The following is a 24,738-nucleotide window of genomic DNA, read 5'->3' as shown; positions in this document are numbered from 1 at the left end:
GGAAGGATTTAGTTCCATGGTTAAATAACTTATTCACTGATTTTAAATTCGAAAACTAGGAAATCGCATTAAAGTGTTTTCTATGCTGGCTGAAAGGGAAGGAAATGCTCCCTTTTTAAAGATCATTGTCTTCCCTTTGCTCAATCATACATTCTCATTAAAATGATAAACTAAACCTGGCCCTGAGGCCATTAATATAAAATAGTCACCAAGACATCCAATAGGGAATTCAGAAGAAAACTCTTTACCCATGATAATGTGGAACACGCTACCAACAGGGAATGGTTGAAACAAACAGTTTGGATACATTTAAGGGGACGTTAGACGAAGGGGAAGGGAATAGATGGTTATGGAAGATAGATTTAGCTGAGGAAAGATGGGTGGAGGCTCGAGTTGAATATAAACACTAGCATTGGCTGATTGGGCTGAATTACCTGTTTAACCTAAGTAATTTTATGTCATCCTAATTATAATGATTTAGATGTAAGTTGTTCTTGCTGTTACAATTGAGCCTCGTGTTGCACAAGCTTCTGCTCTTATTTTGAAGCTGCTGGCTCAACTGTGTCATTGCATCTAATCGGTTGACTGCAGCTGTTTCACAACATCCTTGCTCTCTCTAGCTGCCAAGGATTTTGCGGTCTCTACAGCCCATAGATATGCAGAACTTTGCTTATAACACTTGCTTATAATACTGTGTGCAAGGAAGTGGTTTCTAAACCTGTCAAGCAGCATCTTTTACAGAAAGCACAAACTTTTCAATATCCTTTTCCCTTTTAGCACTGATCCCACATCCTTAATATTCTTTATAAACTTAAAGGAAACCCCCTCCACTCATCCTGTAAAGGGAATAACTCATTGCAGCTCCTGAACTGAGCATCAGCTGTGGCTCCGCAGGTAGCTTGACTCTGAGTTAGAGGATTGTGGATTCCAGACACACTCCAGAGGCTTAGACACGAATTCTATGCCCAGGCTGCAATGCCTCAATTTTAAAATTCTCTTCCATAGCCTCATCCCTCCCCACCTCTGTCATCTTTTCCAGCCCTAAAAACCCTCTGAGATCTCTCTGCTCCTCCAATTTTGGCCTTTTGCACCATCCCTATTTTAATTGTTGGCAGTCTTACCTTCAGTTGCCTGGACCCTAAACTCTAACACACCCTCTCTAAAAATCTCCTCTTTATCTCTCATTTTCTTTGGAACCTGTCCGTTTTGGGAGACGATGGACTGTGCCCAGGGCAAATGTCACTTCTGGATTGGACATAGTTTGTTGAGGCTATAGAGGCCGATTTGTGAGTGGCAGTCCCTTCCACAGTTGGCACGGATGAATGGCATTGGCCCAAGCTCAACTGATGTTTTTTTTCCCTCCTGTCAGGATCTCTTTTCCGCCATCTGGTTTATTTCCGATTTTTCCATGCCCTTTCTGAATGCTCATCTCCAGGCACTCCAGTCAGCAGCAAGGGCTTCCCAAGCATCAACTCCGATCCCGGTTAACTTGAGGTCTCTCCTGCCGAATATCCTTGTATCACAGACTTGGGCGACCTTGTTAGTCTCGTGCTGATAGCAAGCTCACCATGGAGCACGTCTTAGGTGATGCGGCACACATGATCCAGACATGGATCATCTCTCATTTAAGCTGCTCCTTAAGACATACTCTTTGAACAAGCTAACCTATTCTAATAATTTCTTCAGGTGGTCCAGTTTCAAATGTTTTTGAAAACCCTCCTTGGAAGCACCAGGTGATGTTTTAGCTACTTTAAAGGTGCTATATAAATAAAAGTTATTATTTACAGTGATGTGGCAAGAACTCTCTACCATTGTTACCATCCCCAACTAAGGTTCTGGATCTCAACTCTAAAGGTTGGAACTGATCACAAGCCAGGATGAAAATTGTTTAATCCCCAAATCACTCAGTTGCTCTTTGGTCTCTTGTCTAAGCAGCACTTATTTGTGTTAAAACCTCAATGGTCAGTGTCAGCAGAGTGTTCCATCAGAGAGGGCATTACAGTTGACTTCCTTACCTAAGGAAAAATATACTTGCCATGGAAGGAGTGCAACGACGATTCACCAAACTAATTCCAGGAATGGAGGCATTGTCCCATGAGGGGAGATTGAGGAGACTGGGCCTTTATTTTCTGGAGTTTAGAAGAATGAGAGGTGATCTCATTCAAAGATACAAAATTCTTACAGGGCTTGACTGGATGACTGGATAGATGCAGGAAGGATGTTTCCCTTCACGGGGGGCTGGGGGTGTGGTGGGGGTGGGGTGGGATGTGTCTAGAACAATGAGACACAGTCTCAGAATAAGGGGCAGGCCATTTAGGACTGAAATGAGGAGGAATTTCTTCACTCAGAGGGTGGTGAATCTTTGGAATTCTCTGCCCTAGAGGGCTGTGGAGGCTCAGTCACTGAGTATGTTCTGACATCAATAGATTTCTACATATTAATAATAAAGGGTACCGGGATAGCGCAGGAAAATGGTATTGAAGTAGAAAGCTCAAAGGTCTGAATGGCCTACTCCTGCTCCTATTTCTTATGTTTTTTATGTGCACCCCCATGTGCTCAACCGTCATTCAATGTTTACACAAACAACACAAACGCAACACACACATAACGCACACAGACACACACACTCCATCAGTACATTCAGCAACCAGGAGCAGGAATGGAAACATAGTTGATTCTCCATCCCTTTACCCAGGAGGTGTTGACACCAACTGAGATCCAGTTACTCAGCACAAGGTGAGCACTGAATCTTGGAAGGCCCAGTTCGGTACACTTCAGCTCCTTGCCACCCATGATGAGGCAGCCTTGGGTGCTTCTTCTTTGTATGTCAGTCATGGATCTTGTGCTCAAATCAGCGCTGCATTGATACAGTGACTAAACTTCAAAGGTACTTCAGTAAAGCACTTTGGGTCATCTTGAGCTTGTGAAAGGTGCCATATAAATGCAAGCCTTTTTATTTCAACTGCGTTGGGGGGGGGGGGGGGGTGCGGTGGGGTGGGGGGGGGGTGGGGGGGGGGGGGGGGGGGGGGGGGGGGGGGGGGGGTGGGGGGTGGGGGGTGCGGCAGTGTGGGGGTAGGAGCCTGGGAACCGAGTTACCCTCCAACCCACCCCCAGAGGTGATAGAGTCAATCGTTGAAAGGGACCCAGCGGTAGTTTGCTGATCCTTGAGGATTTTTGTATGTGAGGTGAGTCAAGAGAAGGGAAGACAGTTTTACTAAACCATGAAAAGTTAATTAACTGTAGATAAATAGTGCCTATGGCCATAAATAATGAAGGTGGAGTGATTCATTTTGGTACAAAGAATGAGGACAGATAATTAAAAAATAAAGGATACGATTCTAAAGGGGGTACAGGAACAGAGGAGCATGAGGGTATATATGCACAAATCATTGAAGGTGATAAGGCAGGTTGAGAAAGTGGTTAATAAAGCATATGGGATCCTGAGTACAAAAACAATGAAGTTATGCTAAACCTGCATGAAACTCTAGTTCAGCCTCAACTGGAGTATTGTGTCCAATTCTGGGCTTTAGGAAGGTTGTGACGGCATTAGAGAGAATGCAGAAAAGATTCAGGAGAGTTGTTCCAGGAACGAGGAACTTCAGTTGTGAGGATAGACTGCAGAAGGATTATTAGTCTAAGTCTCTGAATTACTAGGCCAATAACATAACCACTACACTAGCTGTGAAGGAAGGAAAGAATTGCGACTGGAAAGCAATGAAAAAAACCCAAAACAACTATAGTCATTTTGCGCAGGAGGCCATTCAGCTCATCGAGACCATGCCAGATCTTTGTAGAGTAATCCAGTCAGCCCCATTCTTCTGCTCTATCCCTCAAGTGCCGATCCAATTTCCATTTGAAACCATTTATCTCGATTCCACCACCCTTGTAGGTGGCGAGTTCCAGGTGATTACCACACACTATGTAAAAAAGTTCTTCCTCACATTCCTCCTTGCACCCCCCTGTATGAAGGTCTAAAACATTAAATCTGTGTCCCCTAGTCCTTGTACAATAAGCTAATGGGCACAGCTTTTCTTAAGGACTCCATCCCATTCTCTCAGTTCCTTCACCTCCGTCGCATCTGTTCTGATGATGCCACTTTCAAAAACAGTTCCTCTGACATGTCTTCCTTCTTCCTTAACTGAGGCTTTCCACCCACGACCCTCAACGGTGTCCTGCCCATCTCCCACGCATTCGCCCTCACACCTTCTTCTCCCTCCCAGAACCATGATAGGGTCCCCCTTGTCCTCACTTATCACCCCACCAGCCTCCGCATTCAGAGGATCATCCTCCACCATTTCCGCCCACTCCAGCATGATGCCACCACCAAACACATCTTCCCTTCACACCACCCCCCCCCCCCTCGCAGCGGTATTCTGCAGGGATTGTTCCCTCTGGGACACCCTGGTCCACTCCTCCATCAACCCCTACACCTCAACCCCCTCCCACGGCACCTTCCCATGCAACACCTACCCCTTTACTTGCCCTCTCCTCACCGTCCAAGGGCCCAAACACTCCTTTCAAGTGAAGCTGCATTTCACTTGCACTTCCCTCAATTTAGTCTACTGCATTCTTTGCTCCCAATGCGGTTTCCTCTACATTGGAGAGACCAAACACAGACTGGGTGACCGCTTTGCAGAACACCTTCAGTCTGTCCGCAAGCATTACCCAGACCTCCCTGTCGCTTGCTATTTCACCACCCTGCCCTCATGCCCACATGTCTGTCCTTGGCCTGCTGCATTGTTCCAGTGAAGCTCAACGCAAACTGGAGGAACAGCACCTCATCTTCCGACTAGGCACTTTACAGCCTTCCAGACTGAATATTGAGTTCAACAATTTTAGATCATGAACTCTCTCCTCCATCCTCACCCCCTTTCCAATCCCCCCTTTTTTCCCCAATAATTTAAATAGATTTTTCTTTTCCTACCTATTTCCATTATTTTTAAATGTATTTCCATCCATTGTTTTATCTCAACCTTTTAGCCTTTTTTGATTATTTCACCCCACCCCACCCCCACTAGGGCTATCTGTACCTTGCTTGTCCTGCTTTCTACCCTTAATCAGCACATTCCTTAGATAATATCACCACCTTCAACACCTCTTTGTTCTTTTGTCTGTGACATCTTTTGGTTATCTCCACCTATCACTGGCCCTCTATCCAGCTCTACTTATCCCACCCCTCCTTAAACCAGCTTATCTTTCACCTCTTTTCTATTTTTACTTAGTTCTGTTGAAGGGTCATTCGGACTCGAAACATTAACTGTGTTCCTCTCCGCAGATGCTGTCAGACCTGCTGAGTTTTTCCAGGTATTTTTGTTTTTGTTACAGCTTTTCTTTGTTCCCTCAACCTCCTTTGCTCCAAGGAGAACAAGCTCAGCTTCTCCAAGTTAACCCTGTACAGTGGCGAAAATCCCTCCCCTCTGGAACCATTCTAGTAAATGTCCTCAATTATCAGATGGAGGTTTCAGCGTGAAAATCTGGATAAATGAAACAATTGCCACAACGAAGCCAATTGTTATGGCTCTGTGAGTTTATTACAGATTCAGCGTTCCCTATTGCTCAAGGCATTGCAGTCACTAAGCTTCCAGGCTGCTTCACATTATCAGAACAAATATCAGGCTTTCTTCGCCTATTGAGTGAGGCATAAGTGGTTTGCACAAATCATTTCCCACAGGGAGACCTTCCTAAATCTCAATTTTGCTGCAGTGGGATGTTATCGAGTAGGTATTTTTAGGTGTGAGTGGGAGGGAAAAGCTAACTGAAGCATTTCCTTTCCCAGGGTACTAACAGGACTCCCTCATGGCTGGATGGTGTTACCACTCTTGTCCAGTTGATAAATGTTGATGTGGCATGGACAGGGGATCTTGTGGAGCAGTGGTAGAGTTGGGGGCAGGGGTTAAGTCCCACTTCAGGACTTGATGACCACGGAAGGTGTGTTCATAACATAGCCAAACAGGTTGATTATCAGCCTGTGAATGATTCCAATATGCCTAATGGCAGGTGGTAAGAGCAGGCGAATTTCTTGGTCAGCCATACTGCAGAAGGCAATGGCAAACCACTGCAGTACTTTGCCAAGCATAATCATGGACCAATCCAATGGAAATCCATGTTGCCAATGCCCTCTTAGGGAATGGCACCTGAAGGAGGAGGAGGTGTGGCATAAGACCATAAGACATAGGAGCAGAAATTAGGCCATTCAGCCCATCGAGTCTACTCCGCCATTCAATCATGGCTGATAAGTTTCTCAACCCCATTCTCCCACCTTCTCCCCGTAACCCTTGATCCCCTTACCAATCAAGAACCTAACTATCTCGGTTTTAAATACACAGGCACTTAAACCAGAGAAGGATCTGCTTCAATCCTGGCCTGCTTTCGGTTGACTGGGTGTTGTTAGGAACATCAGGGAGGTGACAGAGCAGCTGGAAACTGATTTCCAATTCATGCTGGAAAGTACTGTACATGTGAAGGTAGGGTTGCTCTCTACCCGTGCCCCCACCAACCCTTCAACTCACTATCTTGTAAAGAATGGTTACTTGGGAAAGAGCCTGAGGAACTGAACTCTGAAGCAACTTATATTTATATGACAACTTTAACACAGTGAAACCTCTGAAAGTGCATCAATTACCAAACAAAACTTGACACCCAGCCATATAAGGAGATATTAGGACAGATGACCAATATGTTGTTCAAAGAGGGAGGTTTAAGGCATGTCTTAATGGAGGAAATTCCTGAACCTGGGGTCGAGGCAACATAGTGCTTCTGGGACAAGAGGGGAGAAAAAAGGAAGTAAAATTTTACTGGTGTGATTCCCTAAAAGGGGAATCATCACTGATTCTATACAATGCTAACTTTGCAACTTTCTTAATGAATACTTTGGCCTGAATTTACGCACAGGTGGAGAGGCTCTCCATCTGCACGATAGTGCTGGCAGAGGCCCGAATCCAGAAGACCTGCCCCCGAACCTGGCCTCCACCATTTTCACAGGTGGTGGGGTCTAAATAGCACATCCATGGTTCACAGAAGCAGCTGAGCTGCCCATATAAATCAGCAGCTGCCTCCACTCGTGTGTGATTTTGGTGAGGCAGGTGTCTGAAACACAAAGTGTACACTTTAGACCTGGTAGAAGCAGGTCTGAACCTTGTGGATTAGTTTGGATAGCCAGGGTACCCCTTTGGAGAGATAAGGCATCCTTTGGGGTAAGTCTGATGCCCTTTGGCATTATTAAAAGTAGACAGTGCGCAAAAGTAGATTGTGCGCAAAAAGTGCATTAACTCATTGGAACAGTCAAGCTGTTAAAGAATTGTCAAAGCTGTTAAAGAATTGTCAAAACTCATCGGAACTGTCAAAGCTGTCAAGGGATTTACTGCTGAGCATTAAAATTTTAAAAAATCAGTGTCTGTTTATCACTCTGTCTGTTTATATAAGTCTGAGGGTTTTCATTATAGGATTTGTGCTGCAAGATTTTCCAGCCTAACATTATCACAATGGGTTCCTGTTAAGTGACCAGTTTATTGACAGCTCCGACTGGTTCTAGAACAGACATGTTTGTTTTCATTAACAACTAAGCACTTAAGAGAAATGATTGTTTTCATAAGAGATTACTTGAAAGAATTTCAATGTATTGAATGGGTTCTTATCAATTCGTGTTTTCTTTAAAATAGTAATATTATCAATAAGACACATTATTTTATGTCAACATGGCTCCTGAGGATTGCCCATGGTGGATATTAGGTAAGTTGGCACTAAGTTGGCATAGGGGCTATAAAGGGTCATGAGGATGAGTGGGGGCATGGGTTGGCATGGACGGTATGCGAGGCCATGGGTTAGATAGAGGGGCATAGGGTGGGAAAGGGAGCATGATGTGCGATAGAGGTGGGTAGTGGGCATTGGGTGGCACAGGGGTCATGGAGGTGGATAGAGGGGCATAGGTTGGCATAGAGGGTATGATGGGCATGGGGGTATGAGAGACATAGGGGGTCTGAAAGTCAATGGGGATGCGTAGGGGGCATGAGGTGGCATAGCTTAGCATGAAGGTCACGTGCTTAGTGTGTGTGGGGTGGGCTCTGAGGGTGGAGAGCGGTTTTTTGTTTTAGTTTTTTAAATAACTTCAACATGGTGCCGGACCACAGAGGCAGACCCTTAAGCCCGGCTCGTCTCTGCACCTGGCAGCCTCCGCACTTGTTCCTGGACGGCAGGCCTGACTTCTAATCCAGCCCGACCAGCAGAACAAAAATCTGGCCTTCTGGGCCTCTTTCCCTTGGGTCGAGTTAGCAGAACCAGAAAATGCCCCATCCCTGTACTCTCCCCTTCCCCTATAGAGTGACCAATGCCCCTTTAAGCAGGCACTGCACCATTTGATGGTGAGGCCAGACGCTATGAGTTCCTCCTTACCAGAACACCATTCTCAGTAATGAGGAAGCCACTTGCTATTCAAAGAATTCCACTGCAGAAAATTTGGGTTTTTTTTGACATTATGAGAAAGGAGGTTTTTTTTTTGCTTCTGGTAATGTGGAATTAAATACAAAAGTCAAAACCTTAAATGGTTTCAGTCAATGGTTGACGTTCATATTTTAGGCAGAGTTTTAAAAAGTATTTATAAAAATCATTCTCTGGCTGTGGGGGGTCACTGGCTGGGCCAGCATTTATTGCCCGTTCCTAGTTGCCCTTGAGAAGATGTTCAACCTTACTCTTGCACCATTGCAGTGGCGCAAGTGCTCCCATAAAGCAGTTGAGCGTTGCAGATTTCATGGGACTGTGTCATTATGGAGCCGGAGTAGAGCTGAAATCAGGTTGGATCAAGGGGAAAACTCTCCAGTGGCACAAGTTAAACCTGACAGAAATAAGGGCAACGTCCCAGGCCCCCAATGATAGACACTTGCTCAGAAGTAGGGATGTTCACTGATGATTGCACAGTTCCTGCGCAACTCCTCAGATAATGAAGCAGTCTGTGCCAGCATGTAAGCAGGCATGGGCTGATAAGTGGCAAGTAACGTTCACACCACACAAAGTGCCAACTGAATGGCGGAATAGGATCGAGGAGCTGAATGGCATCCTCCTGCTCCTATTGACGCAGTGATGGTGATATGTATGTTCAGGTCTGGATGGTGTGGAGGGAAGGTTGGAGGGTACTGGTGTTCCAAATGTCTAATTCAGTACACACAGGGGAACCTCTAAGCTTCTTGATCTCCTAGGCTCAGTTACTCATTGTATAAACTCACTCACTCATTCAGCAGCCTTTATCAGAATATTCCTTGAGGAGTTAAATACCACAAACACATCTTCAAATGCCTGGTTTCAGGGAGGGGTAACTTGTTTCATCAATAGGCCAGTTTAACCCAGCCTACAGCAAGAAATGTGGCCTGTATCCACACGCTATACTGCACACAAGCTCACTAGCTGAAACTAGTTAGTCTGGTTTGCCCTAATGTTATTATTGTCTCACCTAGGCAGCTACTCTGTTACACCTGGTTTCCCACATGTTAAATATTAGTAGGGAACATTGCTAACAATGGGACAATGTTGTCTTCTATTCACCTATCACCTGTGTGCTTGCTGAGCTACATTGGTTGAGAAATGTCCTAATTTTAAAATTCTCATCCTTGTTTTTAAATCCCCCCTTCCCTCCCTATCTGGTTACCTCCTCTGCCCTTAGCAGCCTCTGAGGTCTCCACGTTCCTCCAATTCTGCCATCTTGTGTGTCCCTAATTTTAATCACTCCACCACGGCCAGGCCTTCAGCTACTGAGGCCCCAAGTTCTGTAATTCCCTCCTTAAGCCTCGCCATCTCTGCCTCTCTTTCCTCCTTTAAGGTGCTTGAAAGCTATCCCTTTGACCAAGCTTTTGGTCCTTTTGCCCAAATATCTCCTTACGAGGCTTAGAGTCACATTTTGTTTGATAACACTGCTGCGAAGCAAATTGGGAAGTTTTACTGTGTTAAAGGTGCTATATAAATTGAAGTTATTGATGTTTTGCACATTGAACAAGTGCCCACATCACTGCTGTCATGCTCCCCACGGAGCAATTTTCTTATTCTTTATGTCAAACGACCTCATCCTGACTGAGTCATATTCAGCTCAAAACTTGAACTCTGTTTCCCTTTCCACAGATTCTGTCAGACCTGCTGAGCATTTCCAGCTTATTCTGTTTTCATCTCAAGATTATTCTGAGGGGATGCTGAGTATTATTTGTCTTTCCCCAAACCTTCATCAGTAGCACCGCGTGTGAAGCAAGTCACCAAGGCTCCTTCGACAGCAACTTCCAAACTCGCGACCTCTACCACCAAGTATGCAAGGGCAGCAGGCGCATGGGAACACCACTGCTTGCAAGTTCCCCTCCAAGTCACTCACCGTCCTGACTTGGAAATATATCACCGTTCCTTCACTGTCGCTGAGTCAAAATCCTGGGACTCCCTCCCTAACAGCACTGTGGGTGCACATACACCACATGGACTGCAGCGGTTCAAGAAGGCGGCTCACCACCACCTTCTCAAGGGCAATTAGGGATGGGCAATAAATGCTGGCCTAGCCAGCGATGTCTGCATCCTGTGAATGAATAAAGTAGGTACTCTTCCAATGAACGCTTTTTAATCTTTCTGCCCTCTTCCTCTCCTCTGTTTGCCTTCCACATACCCTGGTGGCCCTCTGACACCTCTTTCAAGTGAGCATTCATTGTGTCAGAGTCTAGTGAGAGTTCGCAGGTATTCAATTATCAGGGGCTGGAGGGAAGTAACAGAGAGTAGGGAGGATGGGAGGGAATGTACGGCCATTCAGGCCCTCAAGCCTGTTCCATCATTCAATTAGATCATGGCTAATCTAGATAACAGATATCCAGGAGTCCGTTACGGGCTGGAATCTCATCTGAAAGACAGCACCCTGACAGTGCAGCATTCCCTCAAAATTGGCACTGAAGTGTCGCCTGGATTGTGGTTACCTGGTCCGATGATTCTTGACTGTCAGTCAAACAGTCTTTCTTCCCCACCATGTCCAATATTTTATAATTAGTTTATTAAAAAAAAGTGTTTAAAAAAAAACATCCCAGAATGTTTTAAAGTCTTTATGATTTGATGCCTAGGTTGCTTACAGCCATGTTCTGGTGACTAGTCTAACACTTCTCAAAACTCTGGGAAATCCTGGAGGAATGAAAACCCGAAAGGAGATGTGAGAAGTCAAGGTTGAGAAACGGTCCGTAGTCGGGATATGTGTAGGGGCCGGGGTCCAGGTTCAGCTGTCATGCAACCCTCAGTAACCGGGAAATTTTCAAGCCAAAATGATAAGTGAGCAGCCCAGCTCTGGGAGGGCCCAGAAAGTGGCTGCTACACATCATGAAATGGAGACAGGCCTTTTGCGTTCCCCGGCCTGCAAAACCTCACTGAGAAGCAGAATGATACTGCTCCCTACTGGCAGGCAGGTCTGCTGATCCGACAAGCATTGCTCAATGCTTTCAAACTGAATCAGTCTTACAATCAGTAATTATGGAATAATAATATGACAGGGCAGAAGCTGGCCATTCGGCCCACTGAGCCTGTGCTGGCTCATTGAACGAGCCATCCAGTTAGTTCCATTCCCCCTTTTTCCTGGTGGCCCTGCAAATTTCTTCCCTTTTGGAAGTTACTGTCAACTCTGCTCCCGGCACCATTTCAGGCCGGCAGTGCATTCCAGATCACCATAACTCGCTGCACACAAAAGACAAAATAGTGTGGAAAGAAAGAAAGACTTGCATTTATATAACACTTCTCACGACCACCAAATATCTTCACAGCTAAAAAAGGACTTTTGTAATGTAGGGAACATGGCAGCCAATTTGTGCTCAGCAAGCGCCCCCCCACCCCCACCCCCACCCCCCTACCCGACCCGACAAACAGCAATGTGATAACAACCAGATAATGTTTTTTTGTGATGTTGATTGAGGGATGAATATTGGCCAGGGCACTTTTCTTTGACATGGGATCTTTTATATTCACCTGAGCAGTCAGATGGGGCCTCAGTTTAACATCTGAAAGAGGCATCTCCAGCACTACAATGGAGTTCTTTTTATTTGTTCATGGGATGCAGATATCGCCGGCTAGGCCAGCAGGGTCACCACTTTGCTGTGAGTCACATGTAGGCCAGACCAGGTAAGGATGGCAGATTTCCTTCCCTGAAGGATATTAGTGAACCAGATGGGTTTTTATGATAATCGGCAACGATTTTGTGGTCTTCATCAGGATTTCAATTCCAGATTTTTATTCAATTCAAAAATTTCACCACCTGCCAGGGTGGGATTTGAAGCTGGAGTCTCTGGAATGCTAGTCCAGTGACATTACCACTATGCCACTGCATTGAGCCCACAGCATTGCAATTCAGAAGCAAGAGTGCTAGACACAGACGCAGCTGAGCCATAGGCTAGGTTATACCTGGAGAAATAATTCTGGGCTGTGTAACGTTAGAATAAAGCACCAGATCTGTCACTGGTGACGGGTCTGCCAGTGACACGCTAAATTCCAGCAATGCTCACAAACTGGAATGTTTTGCCTGTAACTCAGTTCATCGATGGTAACGTGATGATGGCACTGGTGATGGACATCACTCATCCTGCTGGCAGTGAGCTCATCTGGATGTGGTGGTAATGGGGGGAAAGCACTCATGAAACTTTGTAATGGGAGTCACCAGCGGTTTGAGAGAGATTAGCAGCACAGGATCAGGTTGAGTTCAGGCAACTCAAGCCTTTGCTGCACTTGAGAACCTTCGCCTGATGGCTCAACATATAGTGACAGCTGGTGGGTGTGTGGCACTGAGTTAAACACAATGTGGAATGTCTCAGGAAACGTTGGTGTGACAGTGTGATATTCTGAATGGTTAAATCTGCACTGAGTCAGCCACACTCAGGATGACTGTTCAACTGCAGTAATGCTGACAGAATTGGCCTGACCTCTCCTAAGCTCAAGATGGTGGTGGGTGGGTGGGGTGTGATATTGGAAGCAGCTGGAATCTTCAGGATAAGAGTGATTGTGGGGAGACGTTTCCTGAACTTCACTCTTCCTGTATAAAAGGCACTGGGAAGTTTAACAAGTTAGGGGTGGATGTGCGGATTGACTACAAAGGCACAGTCTTCATCTCACCTGTGGCCATTATTCAGCAATAAGCCTGAACAATAAGAGTCAGGATCGTGCCTCGAAGGGGAGGGGATGGGTATGGTGACTGAGCCCAATTCGATCCATTTCTGGTATGTGGGCATTAGTCCAACTGGCATTTCTGGATAGTGTTTAGAAGCAGGAACCCTGACTTATTACCACCACTTTAACACGCGGGGCACGGGAGTTAATAGTAACACCCCAAACTCAGATCAGCAAATCCAGCACAGCATGGGGTTGGAATCTGGCCTGCCTGGTCTACGTGACTAGTGAGATGGCCCAGTCCTTTGGGATGGCTCATGGCGAACTGGAGGAGAAGGGCATTTTTACCTCGAAATGTTCCTGTTCCAGGATGTAGCTGCATGCTGTCAGTAAGGCAGCTAGGAGTTACACAAATGTTGGCATGAGTTAGTAATCTTAGAAATCAGAGTAAGTGATCTGTACAACACAATGTTTACTCTATATTTAGTGCAAATGTTTGTACGTTGCAGTGAAACTCTGAGAAATCATAGGTTTTAACAATTACTAGACACCGACAGAGTTTACAGACTGGTCTTGATCTTGGGGATAGTTAAGACTTCCATTCCTCCTTCAGTCTCTCTCCCTCTCACGCATCAGATCAGTTCCCAATACAGTCTTTATAGCTAAGGCTTGAGCTAATTAGGTGTTGCGATCTCTGCTCAACAATTGCATCCAGCTGTCCCACTCTTTTCACCAAAAGTTAACTTTCCGCTGAAGTTAGGGCATCCCAAAATACTCTTTCTCAAAATTCCTAAATTCACTCTCTGTGAATATGCTCTTCTCTTCCTTCTTCACTTCCTTCTTCTCTGGACGGTCCTTTGCTTTCCTTCCTTGACTGTACATCAAAACCTAACATTTAAAAAAAAAACACAATTATAATTTTACATTGAGAGACATATTTCACATCAGCTTTTTCTGGTAGCCTGTGTGCTGGGCTGAAGAAGGCAAGAGCTTTATCATTACATAATGCCATTCATAGAATCACAGAATAATACAGCAAAGGGAGAGGCCATTTGGGTCATCGTCTATCTAATTAGTCCCCTTCGGTCTTAGTGAGCGTGCAGGGCAGGGGAGTTATCCCCAGTGTCCTGGCCAATATTTATCCCTCAACCAACACCACAAAATCAGATTATCTGGTCATTGTCACATTGCTGTTTGTGGGAGCTTGCCATGCGCAAATTGGCTGCTATGTTTTCCACATTACAACACTGACCCTTCAAAAAAACGCTTTGGGTCATCTTGTGCTAATGGAAGGAGCCGAATGCCGTAAATACAAGTCTTTCTCTTTTTTTTAAGTGAACACATCATCTGTTTTAATGATTTTGGATAAGGGATAAATACTGGCCAGGACCAGGACACTGGGGAGAACTCCCCCAATTTTCTTTGAAATAGTGCCATTGGATCTTTTGTAGCCACCTGAGAGGGCAGGCTGCACCTCGGTTTAATGTCGCATCCAAAGGATGGCACCTCCGCTTGCATTTTTTTGCTCAAGTCTCTGGAGTGAGACTTGAAAGCGAGAATGCTACGGACTGAGCCGTGGCTGACACGTTCTTAAGGGCCCAGTCCTTCCTCCAGCTTTGTCTGATGCAGCTTCAGGATCGGATTACATTTACAAATTCAAGGCTTCCTTCAGGACGGCACTTCAATCTACAACCTTCCATTACGTAGGGAAAACTGCAAGCAACTGGCATGCTAAAGACACCCACCTTTTGAGTAACACTGCCCTCAGTCAGGAACTTTGAACCGAGCATATACCGGAGATTTTCCTCTGTGTGGTCTGCTGCCCTCTTCTTCCAATACTCCTCTGTGGAGGCAAACAAGACTCTCATCAGCTCAGGGGCTGAGTATAATGACCATGAACACTGATCAGTGAAGTCCTTTCCCAATTGTCTTTTCTCTAGAAAAGCGAAGGCTGAGGTCTTTAAGATCATGAAGCGGTTTGATAAGAGAGGCATTGAGAAGGTGTTTCCAATTAAATATGATTAATGTGACAGTCACCAATAAATCCAATAGGGAGGTCAGGAAAACCCAGTGGGTGGTCAGAATATGGAGCTTGCTGCCATGTGGAGTACTTTAGATCAACAGCATTTAAGGGGTAGCTAGATAAACACGAGGGTGAAAGGAACAGAAGGATATGTTGATAGGGTTAGATGAGTGATTCATTGTGGTAGGAAGAACATGGAGGGACAATATAAAATAAAGGGTACAATTCTAAAGAGGTGCAGGAGCAGAGGGACTTGGTTGTATATGTGTATATGTCATTAAAGCTGTCAGGACAGGTTGACAGCGCGGTTAATAAATCATAAAGCATCCTGGGCTTTATTAATAGGGACATAGAGTACAAGGGCAAGGAGGTTAGTTCTTTGAGGAAGTAAAATGTGGGTAAAGGGGAACTGGTAGATATACTGCACTTGGATTTCCAGAAGGCTTTTGATATTGCGGACAATATAAGCTCATGGTATAGGCGGTAACATTGGTATGGATAGAAGATTGGCTAGCTAACAGGAAACAGAGAGTACGGATAAATGGGTCTTTTTCAGGTTAGTAAGATGTAACGAGTGGTATGTCACAGGGACCAGTGCTGGGACCTCAGCTGTTTACAATTTATATAAATGACTTGGATGAAGGGACTGGAGGGATGGTTGCCAAATTTGCTGATGACAGAAAAATAGGTAGGAAAGTAAGTTGAGAAGAGGGCTTACGGAGGCTACAAACAGATATAGATAGGTTAAGTGAGTGGGCAAAGATCTGAAAGATGGAATTTAATGTGGGAAAACGGGAAATTGTCCATTTCGCAGGAAGGTTAGAAGAGAAGCATATTATCTAAATGGTGAGAGATGGCAGAGCTCTGAGGCGCAGAGGGATCTGGGTGTCCTAGTGCATGAATCACAAAAGGCTAGAATGCAAGTACAGCAAGTAATTAGGAAAGCTAACAGAATGTTTTCATTTATTGCGAGGGGAATTGGATACAAAAGTAGGGAGGTTATCCTTCAGTTGTACAGGACACCAGTGAGGCCACATTTGGAGTACTGTGTACAGTATTGGTCGCCTTATTTAAGGGAGGATGTAAATGCATTGGAAGCAGTTCAGGGAAGGTTTACTAGAGTAATGTGTGGGTTGTCTTATGAGGAAATATTGGACAATTGTATCCACTGGAGTTTAGAAGAGTAAGAGGCAGCTTGATTGAAACATATAAGATCCTGAAGGGTCTTGACAGGGTGGATGTGGAGAGGATGTTTCCTCTTGTGAGAGAATCTAGAACTAGGGGTCACTGTTTAAAAATAAAGGGTCGTCCATTTAAAATGGAGATGAGGCAAAATCTTTTCACTTAGAGAGTCGTGAATCTTTGGAGCTATCTTCCTGAAAAGGTGGTGGAAGCAGAGCCTTTGAATATTTTTAAGGTAGAGGTGGATAGATTTTTGGTAAACAAGGGGATGATAGGTTATCAGCGGTAGATGGGATGCAGATTTCAGGTTATTATCAGGTCAGTCATGATCTTAGGAAATGGCGGAACAGGTTCGAGAGGCTGAATGGCCTACTCCTGCTCCTTGTTCGTATGTTGAACTTGAATAAAACACTGATTTGGCCTCAGCAAGAATACTGCACCCAGTTCTGGGTGCTGCACTTTAGGAGGGACGTGAAGGCATTGGAGTGCAGAAAAGATTTAGAATGGTTCCAAGAATGAGGATCTTCAGTTATGAAGATACATTGGAGAAGTCAGGACTGTTTTCCTTAGAGAAAAGAAGACTGAGGGGAGATTTGATAGAGATATTCAAAATCATTAGGGGTCTGCACAGAGTAGATAGGGAGAAGCTGTTACCACTCGTGAAAGGATCGAGAAGGAGAGGGCACAGATTTAAAGTAATTAGAAAAAGAAGTAAAAGCAACATGAGAAAAAATATTTTCATGCAGCGAGCGGTTAAGGTCTGGAGTGCACTTCCTGAGAGTGCGATGGAGGCAGGTTCAATTGAGGCATTCGAAAGGGAAATAGACCGTTATCTGAAAAGGAAGAACATGCAGGGTTAAGGGGAAAAGCAGTAGGTGAATTGTTCATGGAGCAGTTGGGCCGAATGGCCTGTTTCTGTGCTGTAAATTCTACATAATTCTGTTCACCTTTTGAAGACATTGACTTCTTATTGGAAAATATCTCTGTAGCTACTGATTACTGATATCTAACCCATCTGGACATGCATCAGATGAGCCTCGACGATATGTGGCCAGCTCTTGCTTCCAGCTGAGAATGCAGATCCAACAGTCTGAGCCAACAGCTGTGGCAGCATCACTGTTTGGCTGGTTACCAGGCCGAATTCACAAATGGAAGCAACTCTTCTTACATTCCCACGCCCACCCACCTCGCCCTTCTGGTAGGGGCTGTGAATTATGTGTATCACAGGCAAATCTAATCCTGTCCACTGCATGCTCTTTCTAACATTAGTCTCTGGGTAGAGGTCAGGAGCGAGGACACACCTTCCCTCCCCATGGGAGGAGAGGGCAGATCCATGGCCCCAGGTGACAATTTGGCCGGAATCTGCCCGCGTGACCGTATTTTTCACATTCCAGGCCACCAACACCACCGGTGTCCTGATGGAGATGTGGTTTATTCCCCTGAATGCAGGGTCACTGTTAGTGTTTTAGGTAAGCTTACTGCCTGCATTATTATGACCAAGGCTTTAACCTGTTTATTCTTAAATTAGTCAAATTGACCATTTCTAACCAGTACATGAGATGCAGTAATTGTGCTGGAACAAAACAAAATGATATATGGGGCCAGAAAGAGTGATCCCTTTCAATCGCCCTCTTTCTCCAAGGTCTAAGCAATCTAGCCTTCCATTTTATCCACACTATCGGGTTCCTCAGCCCATCCTAGGCACTCCATTTCACATCTTCAATGCATCAGTACAACTGCTTGCTTAGATTTAACCTTTCGAAGGGTGAACCTTATCTGGAGTCTGTAGCAATCCTGAAGCCACTGGGAGGTCAAAGAACCAAAAATGCCTCCCCAAAATGAAACCTTTTTTAAAATATAAACACGCATACCTTGGGTTAGATCAGCTATAATCGAACTGAATGGCAGAACAGGCTTGAAGGGCTGAATGGTCTCCTCCTGTTCCTATGTAATGGCTACAACTGCACAGAGCGTTGGTGGGAACAGAGTACTGCGTACCGGTTTGGTCTCCTTATCCAAGCAAGGACAAACTTGGATTGGAGGCAGTTCCAAAGAGATTCGCTAAGCGGAAGGGATGAAGGAGTTGTCTTATGAGGAAAGCTGGAACAGCTTGACTCATCAGAGTTTAGAAGAATGAGCGGTGACCTCTTCGAAACATATACAATTCTGATGGGGGCTTGACAGAGTGGATGCTGAAAGGGTGATTCCTCTTGTGGATAAATCTAGAACTGGGCGGCACAGTTTCAGAATGAGGGTTCGCCCATTTAAGATAGGGATGAGGAGGAATTTCTTCTCTCAGAGGGTCCTGGATCTTCGGAATGCTCTACCCGAGACCAGTGAAGATTGATTTGTGAATATATTCAAGGCTGAGATAGATTCTTGGAATATTGGGAAGTTAACGGTCAAATAGTTGGGGGGGGGGGGGGGGGGGGGGCGGGGGTGTTGTCAGCAGGAAAATGGAGTTGAGGCTAAGATCCAGCCAGCTATTATCTTATTCAATACAGACTAGCGGGGCCAAATGATCCCTTCTGTTCCTGTTTCTTATGATCAAACTCTCAGCAGATGGGGGCTAAGTAATTGAAAGCGTCCATGCCCGCAGAGAAAGAAACTCAAACTGGCACAACCATGCCACTTACCCAGCGCTGACTTAACTACTTTGCCCTTAACAGTTGCTTTGTTCATCTTCTTCCCTTGCCCTTGAATTCTCTCTAATTGCTTCTTTATTCCTTTCTTGTTCGTATTAACTAGACGCAGACGGTCGGCACCAGATGAGTGTCCTGGAATCGCCTTCTTCCTGCCCTTCCCTTTACCTGAAACTGCAATGGGAAACTTTAGTCACCACTTACCCAGAATCAGAACATGAGCATGCCAGTTAAATTCCAGCTCAAACTGGGTAATGAAAGACAGTTGGACTGGGAATGGGATGGACTTTTCTTTTCGGTGGAATAGAACCTCTACTGATCTTCATAGGCAAAGCACAAGCATTGCCAGGACAAATCGTCACAGTAGGTGGAGGGACAGACAGTATTGAGGAGATGGGGAGGCTGCAGAAGGATTTGGACAGGTTAGGAGAATGGGCAAAGAAGTGACAGATGGAATACAACGTGGGGAAGTGTGAGGTCGTGCACTTTGGTAGGAAGAATAGAGGCATAGACTATTTTCTAAATGGGGAGAGAATTCAGAAATCTGGAGTGCAAAGGGACTTGGGAGTCCTAGTCCAGGATTCTCTTAAGGTTAACTTGCAGGTTGAGTTGGTAGTTAGGAAGGCAAATGCAATGTTGGCATTTATTTTGAGAGGACTAGAATATAAAAGCAGGGATGTGCTGCTGAGGCTTTATAAGGCTACGGTCAGACTACATTTAGAATATTGTGAGCAATTTTGGGCCCTGTATCTCAGGATGTGCTGGCCCTGGAGAGGGTCCAGAGGAGGTTCACGAGAACGATCCCAGGAATGAAAGGCTTAACATATAAGGAACGTTTGAGGACTCTGAGTCTGTACTCGATAGAGTTTAGAAGGATGAGGGGGGATCTGATTGAAACTTACAGAATACTGAAAGGCCTGGATAGAGTGGACATGGGGAAGATGTTTCCATTAGTAGGAGAGACTAGGAACCGAGGGCACAGCCTCAGAGTAAAGGGAAGACCTTTTAGAACAGAAGAGAAACTTCTTTAGCCAGAGAGTGGTGGATCTATAGAATTCATTGCCACAGAAGGCTGTGGAGACCAGGTAATTGAGTGTATTTAAGACCGAGATAGATAGGTTCTTGATTGGTAAGGGGATCAAAGGTTCGGGGAGAAGGCGGGAGAATGGGGTTGAGAAACTTATCAACCATGACTGAACGGCGGAGCAGACTCGATGGGCTGAATGGCCTAATTTCTGCTCCTATGTCTTATGGTCTAATGGATTCCAAACACCATCTTGTAGCCCAGGGGCGGCTGCTTGATCAATGGCTCTCAAACTGGGATCTGTGTCCTCCCCACCGAGGGGCTGTAGAGACATTCCAGGAGGTCTGGGAAATGAGATTGGAGTGCAACCACCATATTTCCAGTGTAGGGTGTGCTGGTTGTCCACCTAGGAGGGGAATGCAGACAGAGGAGCACAGAGTAGCACAAGCATTGCCATATCTGTAAGTAAATATCTGTAAGTAAATCCATTATTAAAAATTTTTCATGCAGCACTTTTATATTGAGTATTAAATGGCATTATACTTTAGATAGGGGGAGGGTGTCCTTGACTAATCCATTTGAAAGTGGTCCCACAACCAAAAAGAGAATCACAGTCCGAGTTAACATTCATTCCTTGGGTTTGATACGTCATGAGATTCTGCAGAATGATACACAGGGCCGGATTTTCGCTACTGAGGTGATTAGCTCGATGGAGAACTTATTGACTTGGCAGACCCGCCACGGTAGAAAGGGCACCACCAGACCCAATTTTTGTTCTGGGGAGGCAGGAGTAGGTTAGAGTCAGGCTGGCTGCTGCCCCCCTGCACCACCGCCCCACCCCACCCGACGCAGATGGTCATGGGGAGGGGCCGAGTCTCAAAGTGGGATAGTTAAAAAGGTCCGCTTGTTTCAGTCCCAGTTGTTTGCTTACATTTCAGGCCCTCTAGCCATTCACCCCTCACTGCTCCACCCACCCACTCCCTATTCCACATACATGCCCCTTATACCATCCATGCCAACTCATGCCCCCTACCCTGAACAGCCCCTCATATTCTCCATGCCAACTCGTCGGAAAGCTGTCAATCAAACAGAGTTTTCACTTCTCTGCACCTGTATCAACAAAGTTAATCCTTGTATAGAAGTCTGGGCTCTCAGCCAAGCACGCATAGCAAGATTTTACTCGGAACAAGAGCAAAAATGGAGGTGAAGGAGCAGTTGAGGAACTTGGTGGCTGCAGAAACATTGTGAATGAAGGGTGATCGTTTGGCATCTGGGAGTTTGAAGATGCAGTTATAAATGACACGGGGTGTAGTGTGAGCATGCCTGGCGTAGCCACATTTTCCCAAATCCAAACATAAGAACATAAGAAATAGGAGCAGGGGTGTGCCCTACTGCCCCTCCAGCCAACACCACCATTTAACAAGCTGATGACTGATCTTCTTCCTCAATTCCACTTCCCAGCCCTATCGCCCTTGGTTCCCAAAAATCTATTGATCTCAGTCTTGAACATATTCATCAACTGACCATCCTCTGGGGTAAAAAAAATTCACAAACCTCTGAGTGTAGAAATTTCTCCGCACCTCAGTCCTGAATGGCTGACGCATCGTTCTAGTTCTAGACCCTCCGACCATGGGAAACAGCCTGGCAGCTTCTACCTTGTTAGGTCTCTGAGGATTTTTTTTTTACATTTAAATAGGATCACCTCTTATTCTTCTAAACGTCAAAGGATATGGATCGATTCTACTCAATCTCTTCTCATTGGACAATCCACTCATCCCAGGAATCAATCCAATGAACTTTTTCAGACCCCCACCAAGGGAGTACATCCTTCTTTGGATAAGGAGACCAAAACTGTACACAGACGTGGCCTCACCAAAACCCAATAAAACTGGACAATAGCAGGACTATAGGCCAGATTAAGGCTTAAATTTTGATTTTGCTTTGGATGAATTTGAAACTAAAACACTTGCCATTATCACAATAACTACATTTCCAGCACACTTACTTGTCTGTAAAGGGCTTTGGGACATATTGAGAAAGTGAAAGGTGTTTTTTAAGTACAAGTTCTTTAAGAACAAAATACCTAAGACAGTATGGGCTGGCTTTCATTGCGGAGTTTTTTCAGAAACTGCATTCAAAAACTGAACAGGCGGCATTCTTGCATAGAACCTGTGAAGTGACTCTTTGTGTCTAGTGGCAAGAGGGTGACCAGCGGCCCATATTTTATGGATCGTCCTGTATCCGAGTCCAGTGTTGTGTGCCAGGCTGCGTAGTGCTGGGGCGCCGCATGTCCTGGAATTTGGACCTTTTTAGGGATGTTTTGTGCATGCCCAGTTACCCGCTCTCCTCCAGTTTGTACAGCCTCACTCTCACAGCACTGGCAGCACGACCCCCCCCCCCACCTCCCCCAACCATCCCCAGTGCTTTGGCAGCACTCCCCATCCCTCTCATCAATATAAGATGTCCCTTAATTTTCTCTGCAAAAGTTGGGTCACCCTCAGTAGGAATTACCTTGAATCCTTCAACTCAGCCCATGCCAGGGACACACTGACACCTGTTGGCTCAACATAACACAAGGTGCCTTCAGAGAGCGCATTTAACATCGCAAAACATCCTGAGGTGGTTTACAGAGACCAAGCCCATGAGGAGATGTTAGGACACGTGATTAAAAGTTTGGTCGAAGGAGGAGGTTCTTGAAGAAGAGAGGGGTTTAGGGAGGAAATTCCAGAGCACAGAAGAAACTCAAATAGGTCAACCTGTGTTTAGCATTTTGGAATAAGGAAAAGCATTTAAAACCAATTGGAACTTTTTTCATCCAGAGGGTGGTGGGGATCTGAACCTTATTACATGAAAAGGCGGTAGTGACAGAAACCCTCATCACATTTAAAAAGTACTTAGATAAGCTCTTGAAGTGCCCGAATCTACAGGGCTGCAGACCAAGAGCTGGAAAGTGGATTCAGGCTAGATAACTCTTCTGCTGGCACAGACAGGACGGGCTGAATGTCCTCCTGTGTTGTAAATTTCTATGATTCTGTATGATGAGATTAAAACAGAAAATGCTGGAAATTCTCAGCAGATCAGGCAGCATCTGTAAAGGGAGAATCAGAGTTAAGAGTTTCACCTCAATGGGCTGTCACTGGGATTTTGCAATTTGTGAAGAAAATGAGGTTTGGGATTAATGCATGAGTCCGCTAATCTCCGGCAGGGGGCGCTGCAGCTGCTAATCTCCGGCAGGGCGGCAGGGGGCGCTACAGGCGCGAACCATAGCGCCCCCCTGAGCTGGGAGGTCGGAATCGCCGCTCCCGGTCGAAAGTGCCCGGGAGGCCGAGAGGGGAGGACAGCGGACCGCGCCTTAAATTCAACCGCGACCCCGGTGGGGAAATGGGGGGCTTGCCCCTACCTCTCACATCTCCGCTCATGAAATCCAGCCCCTTCCTGATCAGTGTTGCCGACATCGCTTCCAGGAACCGCCGCAATGCGAACCACGTTAGAAGCCGCTTCAAGCCAAGGCCGGGGCCCAGGGAGCAAACAACCAACCAAACCAAGAGGTGCCCGGCCTCGGCAATCAGCCCCCTCCCCCCCCACACAGTGCCACCTGCAGGACCGGCAGACCGCCACCTGGTTGCAGGCTGAGTATGGCAGATCCCCCCCCCAGTGGTCACGCTGGGGTACTACGCTGGAACTGCTTCTCAAAACAAAAAAGCATGACTTACATTTCTAAGATAAAAGCAAAATACTGCGGATGCTGGAAAACTAGAGCAAAAACAAAAATACCTGGGAAAGCTCACCAGGTCTGACAGCATCTGCGGAGAGGGACACAGTTAATGTTTCCGAGTCCGTATGACTCTTCAACAGAACTAAGGAAAAATAGAAAAGAGGCGAAATATAAATTGGGGGTGGGAGGAGAGCTGGATAGAGGGCCTGCTTTCTACCCTAATGTCCCCTTTAGCACATTCCTTAGATAATATCACCACCTTCAACACCTCTTTGTCCTTTTTATGACATCTTTTGGTTATCTCCACCTACCACTGGCCCTCTATCCAGCTGTACCTGTCCCACCCCCGCAAACCAGCTTATATTTCACCTCTTTTCTATTTTTCCTTAGTTCTGATGAAGAGTCATTTGGACTCAAAATGTTAACTGCGTTCCTCTCCGCAGATGCTGTCAGACCTGCTGAGCTTTTCCAGGTATTTTTGTTTTTGCTTTCATTTCTATAGCCACTTTCACCACCAGCTGAATAGGTTTTTCAGCCCTTAAGTTTTTTTTATTCTTTGATGGGATATGGACATCACCTCACAGCATTTGTTGCCCTTGAACTTGCTAGGCCATTTTAGAGGGCAGACAAGAGTCAACCACATTGCTGTAGGGCAGGCCCTGTAAGGATGGTAGATTTCCTTCCCTAAAGGACATTTGTTTTCACAACAATAATTTCATGATTACCATTACTTGACTAATTTTTAATTCCAGATTTATTAATTGAATTTAAATGGCACTAAATGTCTTAGTGAGATTTGAGCCCATCTCCCCTGAACATCAGCCAGGGTCTCTGGACTATTACACCGGTGACATTAAGCCTAAGCCACCATCTCCCCCTCAACATACGCGGTTGTAATGTAAGATATTTAAACAGAAATGTAAAATGCTGGATTTTTATTTCAGTTTCTCAGCATCTGCAGTATTTTACTTAAGAATATTTTGTTTACCCCTTCAAACAAGAGGTTTAGTTTATACAAATGAAAGATTTATAAAAAAATTATCACAGGACACATAACTTGGTCCAA

The 24,738-nt window shown here is 45.4% G+C and overlaps 1 protein-coding gene across 1 annotated transcript; it reads right to left on the bottom strand.

Moving 5' to 3' along the window:
* Window positions 1-13,543: 13,543 nt before the first annotated feature.
* On the bottom strand, window positions 13,544-23,531 carry LOC121271550 (active regulator of SIRT1-like). Its single transcript, XM_041177548.1, has 4 exons — window positions 23,358-23,531; window positions 18,928-19,107; window positions 14,832-14,929; window positions 13,544-13,974 (listed from the first exon to the last, which is right to left on the bottom strand). Exons 1-4 carry the CDS (start codon window positions 23,410-23,412, stop codon window positions 13,843-13,845), a joined length of 465 nt encoding a protein of 154 aa, XP_041033482.1. The 5' UTR covers window positions 23,413-23,531; the 3' UTR covers window positions 13,544-13,842.
* Window positions 23,532-24,738: the final 1,207 nt, after the last annotated feature.

Source organism: Carcharodon carcharias, chromosome 31 (genome assembly GCF_017639515.1).
Source record: "Carcharodon carcharias isolate sCarCar2 chromosome 31, sCarCar2.pri, whole genome shotgun sequence".
Lineage (NCBI taxonomy): Eukaryota > Metazoa > Chordata > Chondrichthyes > Lamniformes > Lamnidae > Carcharodon > Carcharodon carcharias.
Note: the sequence above shows the minus strand (reverse complement) of the source record. Positions and strands in the feature narration are given on the sequence as shown.

Bases quoted from the DNA above. Each gene is read 5' to 3' on its own strand.
- LOC121271550 (XM_041177548.1), bottom strand. From the start codon at position 23,412: ATGTCGGCAACACTGATCAGGAAGGGGCTGGATTTCATGAGCGGAGAT. The intron at 14,930-18,927 runs GTAAGTGGCATG...TTGCCTCCACAG, and splicing joins AGTAGTTAAGTCAGCGCTGG to AGGAGTATTGGAAGAAGAGG. The intron at 13,975-14,831 runs GTGGGTGTCTTT...TTTAAATGTTAG, and splicing joins AGGGCAGTGTTACTCAAAAG to GTTTTGATGTACAGTCAAGG.